This window comes from Brachyhypopomus gauderio, chromosome 2, assembly GCF_052324685.1.
Source record: "Brachyhypopomus gauderio isolate BG-103 chromosome 2, BGAUD_0.2, whole genome shotgun sequence".
Taxonomy (NCBI): Eukaryota; Metazoa; Chordata; class Actinopteri; order Gymnotiformes; family Hypopomidae; genus Brachyhypopomus; species Brachyhypopomus gauderio.
Genome location: NC_135212.1, coordinates 855,298 through 871,945, shown reverse-complemented (window position 1 = coordinate 871,945; position 16,648 = coordinate 855,298). Strand labels below are relative to the sequence as shown.

Below are 16,648 nucleotides of genomic sequence, written 5' to 3'. Positions count from 1 at the left end.
GCTATATATATATATATATATATATATATATATATATATATATATATATATATATATATATATATATATGCTGAAACCACATGGACAACAAAAACAACAAAAAAAGAAAAAACGAAAAAGACAAATCAATCTTAATGAACTCAATCTTCCTCCATCACCTGCTGAATGGATTTGCATTGATGGGGTTGGCAACCACCTCCATGAAAAAAAGAACTCAACAGCAATGGAGAGTTTGGTGGAGGTGAAGCACAACCAATCTAAATTGTTCAGTGAACCAGTTTGTACTTGAGCAGCCTGGTGCAAACTTATGTTGTGCCAGACAACAACAAACCTGGACTGTTCTGGTTCGTCCCCCTAGTGATGGAGAATGAGTATGTAAGTAAGTTTTGTTTTGAAACAGCATTTTCCTTTTTGGACAATAAAGATAATTTTTACAGCTTCATGATCTGATCATTGTGTTTTCCTTTTTTTGGTGTTGCGTGTAATGACTGTTCAGTGCTGTTTTTCATTTTGATTGACTCGAGTCCTGATTTGATAACATTATTTGGTTTGGAGCACTGCTTGAACTGTTTTGGGGCAATAGTTTGGTTCTGCAGGAAGAGTCAGAGATTTTGTGAATTTAGTGTGTGAATTGGGTTTTGACGACTAGACATCTGCTCGTACTGGACCACAAGAGCTCATACCAATCTGTGGTCCAGTTCATCCCCGTCACTCCAGATATCAACTGTACGCAGCTGGCTACGTTGGCGATCATTGCGCGAAGCTCTGCTAGCTCTCGCTGCTGTTGTCTCAAAGCTGCGTTTTGCGCAGACAGGACACTAACCACATCTGTGGCATTCACACCTCTGCTTTTGGGCTGCATATTCTGTGATGGGTGAAAGCAGCAGGAGTCAGTAAAGGTGGGCAGCCGAGGTGATGCGCTGGGCAGTTTTCACCACTCTCTGCAGGGCCTTGTGTTCAGCAGCAGTAGCACTGCCATACCAGACCGTGATACAACTGCTCAAAATGTAATGTGTGAGGATTGCAGGTGTAGCCTATATGCACACACACAAACACACTCACACACCTGTATCAACATTGCATTAAAACTGTGTTATTAAGCAACCTAATAATCTCTTTCATGTCTCACACACCTTTGGCAATGTGGTGATTCTCCTCACTAGTGGTCAGCAGAACAATGGCTGACTTGACCTTAGGCTGAACAACATTCCCATTCAGATGGAGCTGATTAGAACCACTGCAGGCATTCAGGAGAGTTGCAATTTGTTGTTTTTCTTGATGCCTAATTTTGGCATACTTAGCTCTGTGTTTGGGTTAAAATGACGTAGATTGTACTTTTAGACAAAAGAAACGCCACCGCTTCATAACACAAAAGACATACCAGTTAGAGCCACTGCAGGCATTCAGAAGAGTTCACTATTTAGAAGAACGCATGCACAAAATACCTGTAGAGCATGAATGCATTTAAGCCTGAGAACGATACCTGGTGTGTCCATTTAGCAGGCAGTAGGAACAATCACACATTTACATAAAGAGTATGTACACGACATTGGACATACATGTGTTCCAGTTGAGGAAAACAATGAAGACTTAGGGGTTTTTTAGATTTATTTCCCATAACCATAAAGAAAGTTTTGTGTGAAGATATCTGCACTAGTGCTGAGGGGATTGGAGCGGTGTTGCTTGGACCAGCAGTGTGGGACCTGAAAATGGATTTCAACAAGAATATAAGTGAGTTTTCCCATCTTAGGACAGATCATAAGTTCAGTTAACCAAGGGTGGGGAGGTGGGGGTGGAGGGTGTTGGAAGAATTCAGCAGAGCAACATTTCAGAGCTGTCACTTTCAATAACAGTAATCGTGTTTTTCCTTTTGTGTTCTTCTGAGCCACAAGTCACTCATTTCACACTTGCTTTACTGCTGTTATTTTTAACAGGTCTTTCCACTTTAGGGTGCAAGTCCCCTCATACTATAACAATATTAGTGGTATTGTGGAATACGGTGATAAAAATGGTTGCAACAAAAGATTGCAGTTGGGAGTTGACACATTATCCTCGGGAGACAGTAGGTATGTTACGTTGCGGAGGGCCCCCTGCTGGTCGCCCCCGTCCACAGCGGCAGCTGTCCTGTTGTTGTTATGTTGTGTTCGTCCCTCAGGGGCCCACGATCCATCTCACCTGAGGGTCGTTTGTTCGTCTATGTCTTGTCTTTGTACCAGTTGACCGCTGGTTATTATATCCTTAATTAGGATTAACAAAGTTTTTGTTTGCGCACTTTCTCATTAAACCATCCATTTTCCCTGAGACTTGACGTGATCGCTTCCATTTTATTTCGCTCACCCTGCCCGTCACAAGGTATATATAACTACATAAAATTATTATGTATTAGATTAGATTATATAACCCAGTAGGAAAAAGAGGGCACAAAATAAGATGAGATGAGAATATTTGTTTTTATTTTTTTGGTTACATCAGCAGAGATTAAAAAATTAAATAAATAAATAAAATTTGATTATAATTTAATTCAGTCCCTCAGTTCACATTACCCCACGTGGGATGTCCAACCTCAACCACCAATTGTAACTTGTCACTATCTCACTAATTATAAATACAAAATGATGGCTCATAAATACTGCTGGGTATATCAGTGTTGATTGCCCATGAAAATATTTTGCTAAAATAACAAAGTACAAGCTACTGTGCTATTTTCACTACCACATTAACTACCACATAATTACATCAATGATTTAGTCAAACTAAATGTGTGACTGACTTTCATTTTATCCCACCCCTCCTGTCACATCTCTGGAACAGCCATATCTCTCTGGAACAGCCACATGACTCTGGAGGAGTGAAGTATGTCCCATAGTGTCCCCTCCTTGATCATGTCATAGTTGACGTAGAAAATTTGTGGCTTCTTCACCGCGTCGTAGTAGTGGTCAGAGAATCGCTTATAGTGCCGTGTGATGAAACCATATGCAGACACCTGAAGGGACATTTGTAATAAGTGCAGGATTCTCCACATATGATTTGTTCAATTGCTGTATGAATGTCTCAGAAGGCTTATTTCACAAAATAAAAGGGATAATGAAAATAAAATATATGTACAGATAAACAAATAAATAATTGCCATAGCCAGTTGTAAGATACATCTCACGGATGTGCTGGGACACATCATCAGTGATGTATCCTGGGGTCACTGGGTGTTTCGAGTCTTTCAATATCAGACACCCTCACCCAGGCGACCCGACTGGAGGTGATCAGTCTCCAGCCTGTGTCCCAACAGCTGTGACACTGGGACAGAAGCAGCAGGAGGCAGAGGCTGTGTACACAAAGGTTTATTATCCATAACAAAAATGAACAAAAACACTCAGGCACCAAGGAAGAACGAATACAACAGAACACTCAAAATGCACGAAGTAAAGCAGACGGTCCTCAGACTAGCAGTCAAAGACACAAGCAGGACTCTCCCACGTAGCGAGGCGAGGTTGCAGGCTGAATGTGCAGCACTGGACAGCGCGACCTGTGGGAATTTAAGAGGGCCTAACCCAATTAGTGGCAGATGTCAATATTCATGTGAAGGTGGGAGTGTCCTGGGATGTGAAGGTGTGCGCTGTGAAGCGGTGGGCGTGCTGGTTTGTGAACGGGTGAGTGTGCGCACCCTCTGGTGGTGTCTGGGCCAACCCACCGTGACAACAGCGCTCGCCCACAGATCTGCCCGCTTAATTTATAGCCACCTTGTGGCTTTCTCGGTGGTTTCAGTTGCGGTTCTGATGGCCTTTGGCTTCACCTCCCCAGTGAGGCCCAGCACTGAGAGAACTTTGCAGAGGGACTGCCCTGCAAAACCTCGGCAGCTCATCTCCAGAGGTTCACAGAAAGTTTTCCAGCCCTGCCTCCTCCACTCATCTGCCAATTCCTGGTACTTAGCGTGTTTCCTTTCGTTGGCCTCCTCCATACGCTCTTCCCAGGAAACGGTGAGTGACAACATGATCAATCGCTTGGTGGATTCTGACAAAATGAACATATCGGGTCATACGTAATTTGTTGACGGGGGGGGGGGGGGGGGGGTACAAGTTCATTAAGGGGCTAAATCTAGCCCTGGTTCACACTGTTCCGCAGACATTTTAAACATCCGGGGCTTATGCAAAACGAACAGGCATTAAAACGCTGGCCTAGATCTACTTGCAGTTGCCAGTCAGCCATGGTGGTGAGGAGACATGACCTCGCCCGTGGTTGTTTGTCTGGCTTTTCTCCCTCTCTGTGGAACTTGATGGTCTGCACCCTGCCATGGCTCTTGATGGTGCTGATGGCTGCGGATATGCTGTCAGCAACTGCCTTAAGGACCTGGTCGTGGCGCCAGCGATAGCACCCTTCCCCAGGGCTTTTGGGCAGCTGCTGAGGAGGCGTTCTAAGGATCCCCGTCCTGGACACTGGGGACAGGACGGTGTTTCTGATTTTCTCCAGACGTGGAGGTTACTTGGGCTAGGTAGGACATCATACACGGCCTGAACTAAAAACCTGATGTTATGAACGTCTGTTCTCCAGATGTTGGACCAGGTGACCTTCCATTGCAGAACGTTCTCCCACTTAGTCCATGCATCTTGTAGCCCCATTCCCACCATCCTGCTTGTCCGCTCTTCCTCCACACCTGCCCACACCTCCTCCTGAATAAGGCCCTGTCGTTCTTTACCCTGGGCCTTATCTGCCCTGGTTGCCGGGAAGTAGCCCACACCTGCATGCCCTGTGGCTATAGACCCCACCAAGGCTTTCTGCCTCAGCCTCAGACTCTGTCACCTCCAGAGCTTTGTCTGGTCTCCATTTTCTTCCTGTTCGTACCTGGATACCAGCAGATGCCACCTTCTCATCCCTGGACTCCCTGTACTGTACTGTACCCTGGACTCCCTGTTCTGGACACCTTGAATTCTTCAATGAGTCCACGGAATGGGAGCTGCAAGACATACAGTGGAGAACTGCTCAGACTGCGGGGCAGGCCAAGCCATCTTCACAGGAAACTGCTTATCTTTCTCTCCATGGCCTCAACTACATACACCAGCAGTGGCCACAGGATCCGGGGCAAGGTGGAATGTTGGTAAATCCAAGCTTTGAACCTCCCTGGTAGGCCTGATGTATCAATGCGCCTTAGCCAGTCCTCCAGCTCTTTGTTGGTTCTGAAGATTGACGTGGAGTCTTTGAGGCTGCAGTCAAAGTATTTCCCCAGGCTCTTAACTGTCTGCTCTGTGATGGATGGGATGTTGGTTCCAGCCAAAGTGAAATGGAACTTGTCAGTCACTTTTCCCCTCTTGAGCACTAGAGATCTAGATTTCACCGGATTAAAGCTCATCCTTGCCTTTGTGATGAGCTTCTCTAGGCCTCAAAGGATCCATCTGCTCCCTCGGACAGATGTAGTGGTGACAGTTCAATCAATCAATCAATCAAATTTTAATTTATACAGCGCTTTTTACAACAGTTGTTGTCACAAAGCAGCTTTACAAGTGCCGAGTCCTAGCCCCCAGTGAGCAAGCCAAAGGCGACAGTGGCAAGGAAAAACTCCCTAGGTTTTGCATGAGGAAGAAACCTTGAGAGGAACCAAGGAGGGGAACCCATCCTCCTCTGGCCGACGCCGGTCACCATGACAACAACAAAAATTTAGACAGAAGGAAATATAGAAAAGGAAAAAGATGTAATAATGTCCATCTTGGTGTAGGCATCCGGTTAGGAGGTGGCCGGCCCAGGACGGATCGCTTGTCTCTCCTCATCTCATTATTCCTCAAGCAGGTGGGCAGCCATGTGGAAAAAATAAAACAGGGAAAAATTAGCTCTGTATGAGGACATATATAGGACAGATGAAATTATAAACATTTCTGGAGTGTGGCAGCAACTCCGGCATTAAGTTAAATTATTACAGCCTAGCTAAAAAAGGCAGAACCAGAAGGTAACATAGACTTGGGGGCATTCTGAGACAATGGCATTCATCCACTGCATTGTCAACAAACTTGAGTGACCACGAGCAGTGACAGGATGACAGCACCAGTGCCCCAGTCTACCATAAAACCCTTCGTCTATGAACCCCTGGATCTGTACCTTTATCTAAGGGGGGATAATAATCATCAAACGCTAAACTAAATAAGTGGGTTTTCAACTTAGACTTAAAGATTGTGACTGTGTCAGAGTCCCGGACGCAGTTTGGAAGGTTGTTCCAAAGCTGAGGGCCCTTACAAGAAAAGGCTCTTCCCCCTGCTGTTACCTTATTAATTTTTGGAACTAATAAAAACCAGCACCCTGTGATCTTAGTGGACGTGGGGGTTCATAATAGGAAATAAGTTCCTGGAGGTATTCAGGAGCAAGCCCGTGCAGTGCTTTATAAGTTAATAAAATAATTTTAAAATCAATACGGAATTTAACTGGGAGCCAATGCAGGGCTATTAGGACTGGTCTGATATGCTGAAATTTTCTAGTTCTGGTCAGAACTCTGGCTGCGGCATTTTGAACTATTTGAAGTTTATTTAGATTCCTATTTGAACATCCTGACAGTAGTGAGTTACAGTAATCTAATCTGGAGCTAACAAAGGCGTGCATCAATTTTTCTGCATCATCCTGTGATAATGAATTTCTTAACTTGGCAATGTTGCGGAGATGTAGAAAAGCTATCCTAGTAGTATTATCTATGTATTGTGACGGGCAGGTGTGAGCAACAAAAAGGAAGCGATCACGCCAAGTCTCAGGGAAAAAGGGTGGTTTAATATAAAGTGTGCAAACCTAAAACCCGTGCAATAGATCCAAATTAAGGATATAATGACCAGCGGTCAACTGGTACAAAGACAAGACATATATAGACAGACAAACGACCATCAGGTGGGAACGGATCACGGGCTCCGCCCACCTGAGGGGCGTACACGACGTCACAAAACAACAACAACACAGCCGCTGTGGACGGAGGCGACCGGTAGGGGGCCGCCTCACCGTGACAGACCCCCCCACCAAGCCGCACTCCCCTCCACTGGGTGTGTGGCACACAGCGGCTGAACAACAACACGAAGGGGCAGGAAGGCAAGGACAGGCAGGGACACACCTCCTGCAGTCCACGAGCTGAAACACAAAACACATAACATTAGTCAGCTCACCTCCCTGGGCGGGACCCTGGACCGACCGGGCCGTTAACAACACAAAACCACGCCCCAGTCGGTCACAGGGCCCTCACGCCCTAACCGGCATTCAGCTGGTAAGCCCCATGGGTGTGAGGACGAGGGGCTACGGCTCCTCTCTCGTCCCTCGTGTGTGTGTGTGGGTGTGCAGGCTACCTCTCCAAGGCATGGCTACTTCACCTCCTGGACCTACCTCCTCCCAGAGCTGACCCCTGCCTTCTGCTAGGGGTCACCCCAGCCTCCTGGGGGAGCCAACCCCTCCCGGGGTCCCTCATCACAAGGTGGACTCCTCCACCCAACCCAGGAGCGCCAGAGACCGAGGCCCAGAGCACCCCCGACGCGGGCTAGGGAGCAGCCCCAAGGGCCTCCTGGTCACCCCGGGCAGGAGGGAGGATCTCCTCCCTCAGCAGGAGCTTTTCAGACCGGAGCCCCATGGTCCCCAAACATCCGGGGGCCCCAGCCCTCTAGGGAGGGGCTCTTCATGACCGGGCTCCGGTCACCCCACAACACAAGGGGGCTCCTGCCAGGTGGAGACCCCCACAAGGTCCAGGAACACCGCCAAGGAGAAGCACCTGCACAAAGAACACAACCTCACACACACACACACACACACACACACCACACACATATACAAACAAGAAACACAAACGCGCCCTTACCCCATTCAGGGCCTCCCTTGGGAGAGACGCCCTCCGTGCCACACCCCCTGGCACGGGACCACAGCCGGTCCCCCCCCAAACACACATTTAAGGGGAGGAGCATGCGTGGAATTACATGTAACAGTTGACAACACGCTAGGACAAAACACACACGCAACTACTAGACAAACAAAACAGTGTACAAACAGACAGACGGGACCCACACATGCGCGCTCTACATACACATACACAATAGTGACGCGCCGCTCCGAGTCGCAGTCGCTCCCCACATAAAACACAAGACACACGGGGAGCAAGGCGACAGTGACGAGCGGCGACCGCGTCACACATGAAACATTTAACATGAAACAACGAGCACGCACACAGATCCACACGTCCGTCAACATGTACACATTTTTCCCACACAAAACATGAAGAGCGCTCCCAGGGAAGACGTCCTGGTCCTCGCCGCGCCACAAACACGGCGGAGCTCTTCAAACAAACAAACAAACAACAAAAACGAAGAGTATTTCCAGGGCGAGAGCCCTGTCCCTCGCCGTGCCACAAACAACACAAAAGCACGGCAGATCTCTTCAAACAAACACCACGCAGACAAACACTTACCACGAGACATGACCACGAACGAAGGAGAAAGAAAAAGAGACTCGGCGGCTTCCGAAGGGTGGCTGGTCATTCTGTGACGGGCAGGTGTGAGCAACAAAAAGGAAGCGATCACGCCAAGTCTCAGGGAAAAAGGGTGGTTTAATATAAAGTGTGCAAACCTAAAACCCGTGCAATAGATCCAAATTAAGGATATAATGACCAGCGGTCAACTGGTACAAAGACAAGACATATATAGACAGACAAACGACCATCAGGTGGGAACGGATCACGGGCTCCGCCCACCTGAGGGGCGTACACGACGTCACAAAACAACAACAACACAGCCGCTGTGGACGGAGGCGACCGGTAGGGGGCCGCCTCACCGTGACAGACCCCCCCACCAAGCCGCACTCCCCTCCACTGGGTGTGTGGCACACAGCGGCTGAACAACAACACGAAGGGGCAGGAAGGCAAGGACAGGCAGGGACACACCTCCTGCAGTCCACGAGCTGAAACACAAAACACATAACATTAGTCAGCTCACCTCCCTGGGCGGGACCCTGGACCGACCGGGCCGTTAACAACACAAAACCACGCCCCAGTCGGTCACAGGGCCCTCACGCCCTAACCGGCATTCAGCTGGTAAGCCCCATGGGTGTGAGGACGAGGGGCTACGGCTCCTCTCTCGTCCCTCGTGTGTGTGTGTGGGTGTGCAGGCTACCTCTCCAAGGCATGGCTACTTCACCTCCTGGACCTACCTCCTCCCAGAGCTGACCCCTGCCTTCTGCTAGGGGTCACCCCAGCCTCCTGGGGGAGCCAACCCCTCCCGGGGTCCCTCATCACAAGGTGGACTCCTCCACCCAACCCAGGAGCGCCAGAGACCGAGGCCCAGAGCACCCCCGACGCGGGCTAGGGAGCAGCCCCAAGGGCCTCCTGGTCACCCCGGGCAGGAGGGAGGATCTCCTCCCTCAGCAGGAGCTTTTCAGACCGGAGCCCCATGGTCCCCAAACATCCGGGGGCCCCAGCCCTCTAGGGAGGGGCTCTTCATGACCGGGCTCCGGTCACCCCACAACACAAGGGGGCTCCTGCCAGGTGGAGACCCCCACAAGGTCCAGGAACACCGCCAAGGAGAAGCACCTGCACAAAGAACACAACCTCACACACACACACACACACACACACACCACACACATATACAAACAAGAAACACAAACGCGCCCTTACCCCATTCAGGGCCTCCCTTGGGAGAGACGCCCTCCGTGCCACACCCCCTGGCACGGGACCACAGCCGGTCCCCCCCCAAACACACATTTAAGGGGAGGAGCATGCGTGGAATTACATGTAACAGTTGACAACACGCTAGGACAAAACACACACGCAACTACTAGACAAACAAAACAGTGTACAAACAGACAGACGGGACCCACACATGCGCGCTCTACATACACATACACAATAGTGACGCGCCGCTCCGAGTCGCAGTCGCTCCCCACATAAAACACAAGACACACGGGGAGCAAGGCGACAGTGACGAGCGGCGACCGCGTCACACATGAAACATTTAACATGAAACAACGAGCACGCACACAGATCCACACGTCCGTCAACATGTACACATTTTTCCCACACAAAACATGAAGAGCGCTCCCAGGGAAGACGTCCTGGTCCTCGCCGCGCCACAAACACGGCGGAGCTCTTCAAACAAACAAACAAACAACAAAAACGAAGAGTATTTCCAGGGCGAGAGCCCTGTCCCTCGCCGTGCCACAAACAACACAAAAGCACGGCAGATCTCTTCAAACAAACACCACGCAGACAAACACTTACCACGAGACATGACCACGAACGAAGGAGAAAGAAAAAGAGACTCGGCGGCTTCCGAAGGGTGGCTGGTCATTCTGTGACGGGCAGGTGTGAGCAACAAAAAGGAAGCGATCACGCCAAGTCTCAGGGAAAAAGGGTGGTTTAATATAAAGTGTGCAAACCTAAAACCCGTGCAATAGATCCAAATTAAGGATATAATGACCAGCGGTCAACTGGTACAAAGACAAGACATATATAGACAGACAAACGACCATCAGGTGGGAACGGATCACGGGCTCCGCCCACCTGAGGGGCGTACACGACGTCACAAAACAACAACAACACAGCCGCTGTGGACGGAGGCGACCGGTAGGGGGCCGCCTCACCGTGACATGTATTTATCAAATGATAGGTCGGAGTCGAGTATAACGCCTAGGTTTTTGGCTACTGTGCCCGGTGTAATGGGGTAGTCTGTGAGATTAAGCATTATATCTGGAATTTTCTGTCTTGAGGCCTTAGGGCCCAGGAGGAGAACTTCTGTTTTGTCCTCATTAAGTTGGAGGAAATTTAGAGACATCCAGCATTTAATATCTCTTACACAGGCCTCAATTTTTCCTAAACTGAGTTTGTCATCAGGTTTGGCTGATATGTAAAGTTGAGTGTCATCCGCATAGCAGTGAAAATTGACACCATGTTTGTTTATAACTGTGCCCAATGGTAGCATATATAATGTAAATAATAGTGGTCCTAAGATGGAGCCTTTCGGGACCCCATATTTAACTATTGTACGTTTGGATGGAATATTATTGAGCTCTACAAACTGATGGCGATTTGTCAAGTAAGAGTAAAACCATGAAAGGGCTGTGCCTGAGACTCCAAACCTGCATTCTAACCTTTCTAGCAAGATCCTATGATCAATTATGTTGAAAGCTGCACTAAGATCAAGAAGCACTAACAGTGATACATAGCCTTGATCTGAAGCAAGGAGGAGATCATTTGTTACTTTGACTAATGCTGTTTCAGTACTGTGATGGGGCCTAAAACCGGATTGGAACTTTTCAAATATGTGATTCCTATGCAGTTGGTTAGACTATCTAACTCTCCTGGATCGGATGGCAAGTGGGCTAAAGCAGTTAAGTTAGGGAGGGTTTCAATAAACTTGCTGTTGATGAATTTACCAAGCGCTTTATACACTGCCGAGGAGACGAGCAGGTATTTATGTTAAGATGAAGCTCGAATTGGACTAAATAGTGATCAGAGATTGCTACGGTTTGCGGGAGTATACTTATATTATCTACATCAATACCCAGCGATAGGATTAAATCTAGTGTATGATTTTGATAATGTGTAGGTCCTACAACGTTTTGTATACTGCCGATAGAGTTCAATATAGAAGTAAAAGCCCTTGTCAGTGTATCCTCCGCATTATCAAAATGTATGTTAATGTCTCCTACCATTATTATTTTGTCACTACAGACTGCTAAATGTGCTGACATCGTTTAGGGTTAAATAATCACCAGACTGAATCCACGTTTCTGTTAGACATAGAATATCAATTTTTTGGTCAGTTATAAGTTCATTTACAAAAACTGCTTTAGAGTTGAGCAATCGAATATTGATTAATCCAATTTTCAGATCGGTCATATAGGTAATAATTGGATGTGAAGTTTGAATATTAGTTAAAAACTTAGGGTGGACTATTTTCTTATGATTTAGTTTAACCCGGGGCACAGACACAATTTCAATCCTATGGGAACTTGGTGATGCCTCTAAGCACCTCGCAGACAGGTTTAGCCCATTTGTCTGCGGCCTGGTCGTGACTCTGGTTAGTCAGCAGCTCCTAGTACTACTCTGCCCACTAACTAACAGGCTATGGGCTATGCTGCAGGATAACAAGGCGGCGCCATCCCGGGTAGGGATGCCTGCCTAAAAGAGCAGGCTTGCCCTCGAACTCTTTCCAATTATTAATAAAGCCCACTTGATTTTCGGAGCACCACTTGGACATCCAGCAGTTTAACGATGTGAGCCTGCTGTATTGCTCATCACCGCGCCGCATTGGGATGGGGCCAGAGCAGATTACGGCATCGGACATCGTCTGGGCTAATTTAATCACCTCCTTAATATTAGCCTTAGTCACCTCTGACTGCCGCAGACGTATATCATTGGCCCCTACATGTATAACTATCCTAGAGAATCTCCTATTGGCTAACAATAAGCGCTCTGGCTCCCAGTAAACAACTAACTGTAACCGCTGGGGCCTCTACAGGAATAGCGACTTTCACGTGCCGAACTATAGAGTCTCCTATGACCAGAGTCCGTGAGACAGGCTCCTCAGCGGGTGTAGCACTGAGCGGGGCAAACCTTTTGGACACGTGAACCGGGGAGTGGTGCTCTGGTGGGCTAAGCGCTGGCGTTAGCGTTAGCTGCAGCCCTCGCTCTCCGACTATGCCGCCGAGACATGACCTGTTCACCCCGCTGTGAGGGCTCTATCGCCGGAGTCGCGGAGGCACTAGTTCTCCCTGGCGCGTCCACAGCTACTACTGACTCTGTCTCTCTATTCCTCAATAATAAATAAATCAAAACACTTACCGCGTCTAGCCGATTTTTACAAACTTACGCTAGCTGATTTGTAGAAGCAGAAAGTTTGTCAGTGGCTAGAATAGTTAACTGCCCATCTTGACAGTGGAAGTACTACCTGTAAAAATTGTCTAGGAAGGCAAAAAGATTAGCAGGTAAATAGATTATTATACTTTGGAAAAACAATTACAAAATTCGCTCCGCAACAGCGTCAGCAGGAAACAGCGTCAGCAGGAAACAGCGTCAGCAGGAAACAGCGTCAGCAGGAAACAGCGTCAGCAGGAAACAGCGTCAGCAGGAAACAGCGTCAGCAGCCAACAGTTAGATCATCCATGAAGGCTCTTACAGGGGGGCTGTGCAAACAAAATGACAGAGATTGTACAGCCGGTTATTAGGCTATGCCTTTCTCCAGTCGATGCCAGTCTGAAGTGGCTCTTATCCTGAAACTGTTGTAGTAATCCAGGATAAGGTCTGAGACTTTGCTGGGCACATGATGCCGCAGTAGAAAAAGCTCAACAAGCTTATGCGATATGGAGCCATACGCATTGGCTAAATCCAGCCACAGTACCATCAGGTCTCCCTTTCCTTCACGTGCCTCCCTGATGAGATGTGTCACCACTCCTGTGTGCTCCAGACAGCCAGGCACTCCAGGAATCCCCCCTCCGGCTGCACAGAGGTGTCAATGTAGCCATTATCAATTCTTTATAACAAATGATGGCAGCTATCTAAAGCAGGGGTTCTCAACTGGTCTCAGCCCTGGACCCATATTTTCTCATTGTCATTAAGTCGTGACGCAGTTTTATACAATACAAATGTTATAACAAATTAAAAGGGTAAACAATTGGTGGTTACCATGGCAACAATATTGGTTCGCATGCTGGGCTCCAGACAAATAAATTACTCAAGGAGCCAGTGGGTCCTAAAAGGAAAAAAATCAGGTGCCAATCACTTTTTCTAGGTGCCACAATAATATACAAACTAATATGCATTGCAACACTCAAGTCATCTGTTATTTAGAATCTAACATGTCTATGCATGTTGTGCATTTGTGGAATCCGTCTAACATGCCTGATGTCTTTCTCTTCCTACTAACTGTGGTTAAGTTGTCTTCATTGTTTGCATGTTCAGAATGTTATTTTAAATGTACTACTGTCACCATCTACAAATTACCTTAACATGGATGAAAGTGGCAGTCGTAAAGGCCCCAGAGCACTGCACACTGTTTTTCTGCAATAATTTCAATAGTTTTAAAATGATCCTTCATAAGATAAAAACAAGTTGTATACATAGTAAGTGCACATTTTGTCAAATATTTCAATAGCTTTTAAAATGTCCATCATAAGAGCATAAAACAAGTTATAGTACATTAAGTGCATACTAATCAATAAACTTGTTTTGTGGACTTAAGATGGCTATTGAAAATATTTGACAAAAACTGACCACCACACATTGTTGCAAGGTATAAATACCCATCTTTTAGTTGTAGGTTGTTATTTAGGATGCACTTAATGTAATACAACTTCTTTGGTGGTCTTAGATGGACCGTTTAAAAGCTATTGAAATTATATGACCACCACTCCGTGTTAAGGTAATTTGTAGACGGTGCCTTAGACGTTGCAGCGGTGACAGGAGTAGGCTATATTTAAAATAACATGTTTTTAAAAATACATCTATTCCTGACATAGACAAAGTTGAAGATGTTTGTCTTGGTTGCCAGAAATAAGAATTTGCATATTTTGGCATTTTTAACTTAAAGTTATTGAAGAAAGAATTCCGAATATGCGAACGAATATGAAACCAACTGTAGCTACCAAGTTTCCTAGTATGCATATGAGTGATTTTGATCCCATTAAAATTAACTTAAAACTATGTAGCCTACAGTTATAAAGAAGTGTGTCATCTTATGGTCCGACAGAGATGTAGACTGTGTGAAAAAATGCGATATTTTCTCTTGGCCATTTTCAACGCTCAGTGCTAAAGTTTCAGTTTAGTTAAAGTTTCTGTCTTTTTTCAAGGTAAAAGACTAGTACAAAATTATAAGAGTAGCCTGATTTTTTTTATAAGCTGTCCACGACCCACCCAGAACGTGTCCGCGACCCACCAGTTGAGAATCGCTGATCAAAAGAAAGCTTTAGAACTGACTAAGCAGAGCAACATTTATTTTAGTTTAAACATAATCCAAATAGGTGGCAGTTTAAGTGCTCTAAACCATAAACTAACCTTCCTTTTATGAAGATGTGATACTCAGTAGTCACATCAACCTATGTTTTGTAATGTTAAAATCATAGCAAGTCTAAAATACCACCCTCTGCCAGCACATCTATACTGGGAGTTTTCTTCAAACAGGAATTTTAACCTGTATTTTTTTTAAGTCTAAAAGGATTATTTTATTGACTTGTTTAAATAGAAAATTCTGAGTATTAAAGCAAAGTTGTCCTACTTGCATTTCTCAATAATGATACATTTAAATAATATATGGCTGAAGACATAAACCCTGTCCTTTAGTGAGACATGGGCGACATCGTCTGGTCATTTTGTGAAGTGGCATTGTGACATTTTGAAAAATAAGGCATTTGAAAAACACTGTATGTGCTGCTCCCTACTGCTCGTGGACGAATTGGACGAAGCTGCATCACAGAGCAGCATCACAGCTGCATCACAGCACATCCTGTGTCAAAACACTTACTGGTGTCCTTCATCATATCCTGATGACACAGGAACACCTTGGATGGCAGCAGCCAGCATCACATAGTCCCGGATTTCAGCAGGGATGAAGACAAAGGTAATATCCTATGAAAAAATGCACAAGATTTTGGAAAAAAGTTTCATTTAATATGTGATCAAAGTTATCTTCTTCATAGAAGAAGGAATTTGTTGTGAATTCATGGAATTTGTGGTGAATACATAGAAAGATGTTTTAGTGCCCACATCCTCCTCGAAGCCTTTGATTATTGCTCCATTTACCCTGGAAATAACAGACATTTACTTATTTGTCAGGAATTCAGTTTTACTATTTAGTCATGTAGCCTTGAACTCTATAAAGACTGATCAAAGAGAATGCCATATAGGAACATTCACTTCCCAACACCAAAAGAAACCAATAAAACCTGCATGTTTTGCAGGAACACCAAGTGTCCATTTTACAAATAAGGCCCCATTACCAAACATTTACAAAAGCTATACTTGAACTCACACTCACTGAAACCAACGCTAAGATAAATGTTTCACTAGCAAATAGACAATGCAAAGTTACAGACTCTTCAGCATGAATAGAATATCTCACTTGGGGTGTGTTTTCATAGAAATGTTTCATAAACCACCTTAAAACTGGGGTAAGAGGAAGAAGAGATAAAAAGAGGAGAGATGTTCAAACCTGAAGACATAATCATGACTGTCGATGGCCTTCCCCTGTCCTGAACCGTTGAGAATTCCCCCATTGCCAACCACTGCACAACGCACACACTGGTCTGGGGACTTTCGTTCAAATAGACGACGGCTAGAAGAATTCTGCAGCAGTGACAGGGCAGAGCTCACAACTGGTGGCATTGGGGACATGGAGGAATAGGTTAGCTGAGAGTGAATAAACCTGCATAAGATATTCAATCTGCTTCTTCAAATCTCACACAAAGATACAATTAAAGTCTTAATTGACTAAACCTTGAGCTCATTTGAGTTTGTGGAATCCTTGACGGCCATTTTGTAACCCTCAGGAGAAACATCCTTCCAGCCATAGGCCTATGGCAGATTAGCAGATTGGAGCCGCTGCCACTCAGACTGGTTAAAACTCTCTGCCCACTGCAGCACAGGCACGGAGAAGTGGAAATGCTTTCTCAGATATCTCTCAGCTATTCTGTCTCACAGTCCACTCTAAGGAGCAGGATGGCACAT

General features: G+C 46.2%; 1 protein-coding gene across 1 annotated transcript; it reads right to left on the bottom strand.

The window, feature by feature from the left end:
* Positions 1-2,535: 2,535 nt before the first annotated feature.
* LOC143483016 (alpha-N-acetylgalactosaminide alpha-2,6-sialyltransferase 2-like) lies at positions 2,536-16,616 on the bottom strand. The gene is made up of 5 exons (XM_076981685.1): positions 16,134-16,616; positions 15,665-15,725; positions 15,447-15,550; positions 13,329-13,426; positions 2,536-13,113 (listed from the first exon to the last, which is right to left on the bottom strand). Exons 1-4 carry the CDS (start codon positions 16,313-16,315, stop codon positions 13,348-13,350), a joined length of 426 nt encoding a protein of 141 aa, XP_076837800.1. The 5' UTR covers positions 16,316-16,616; the 3' UTR covers positions 2,536-13,113; positions 13,329-13,347.
* Positions 16,617-16,648: the final 32 nt, after the last annotated feature.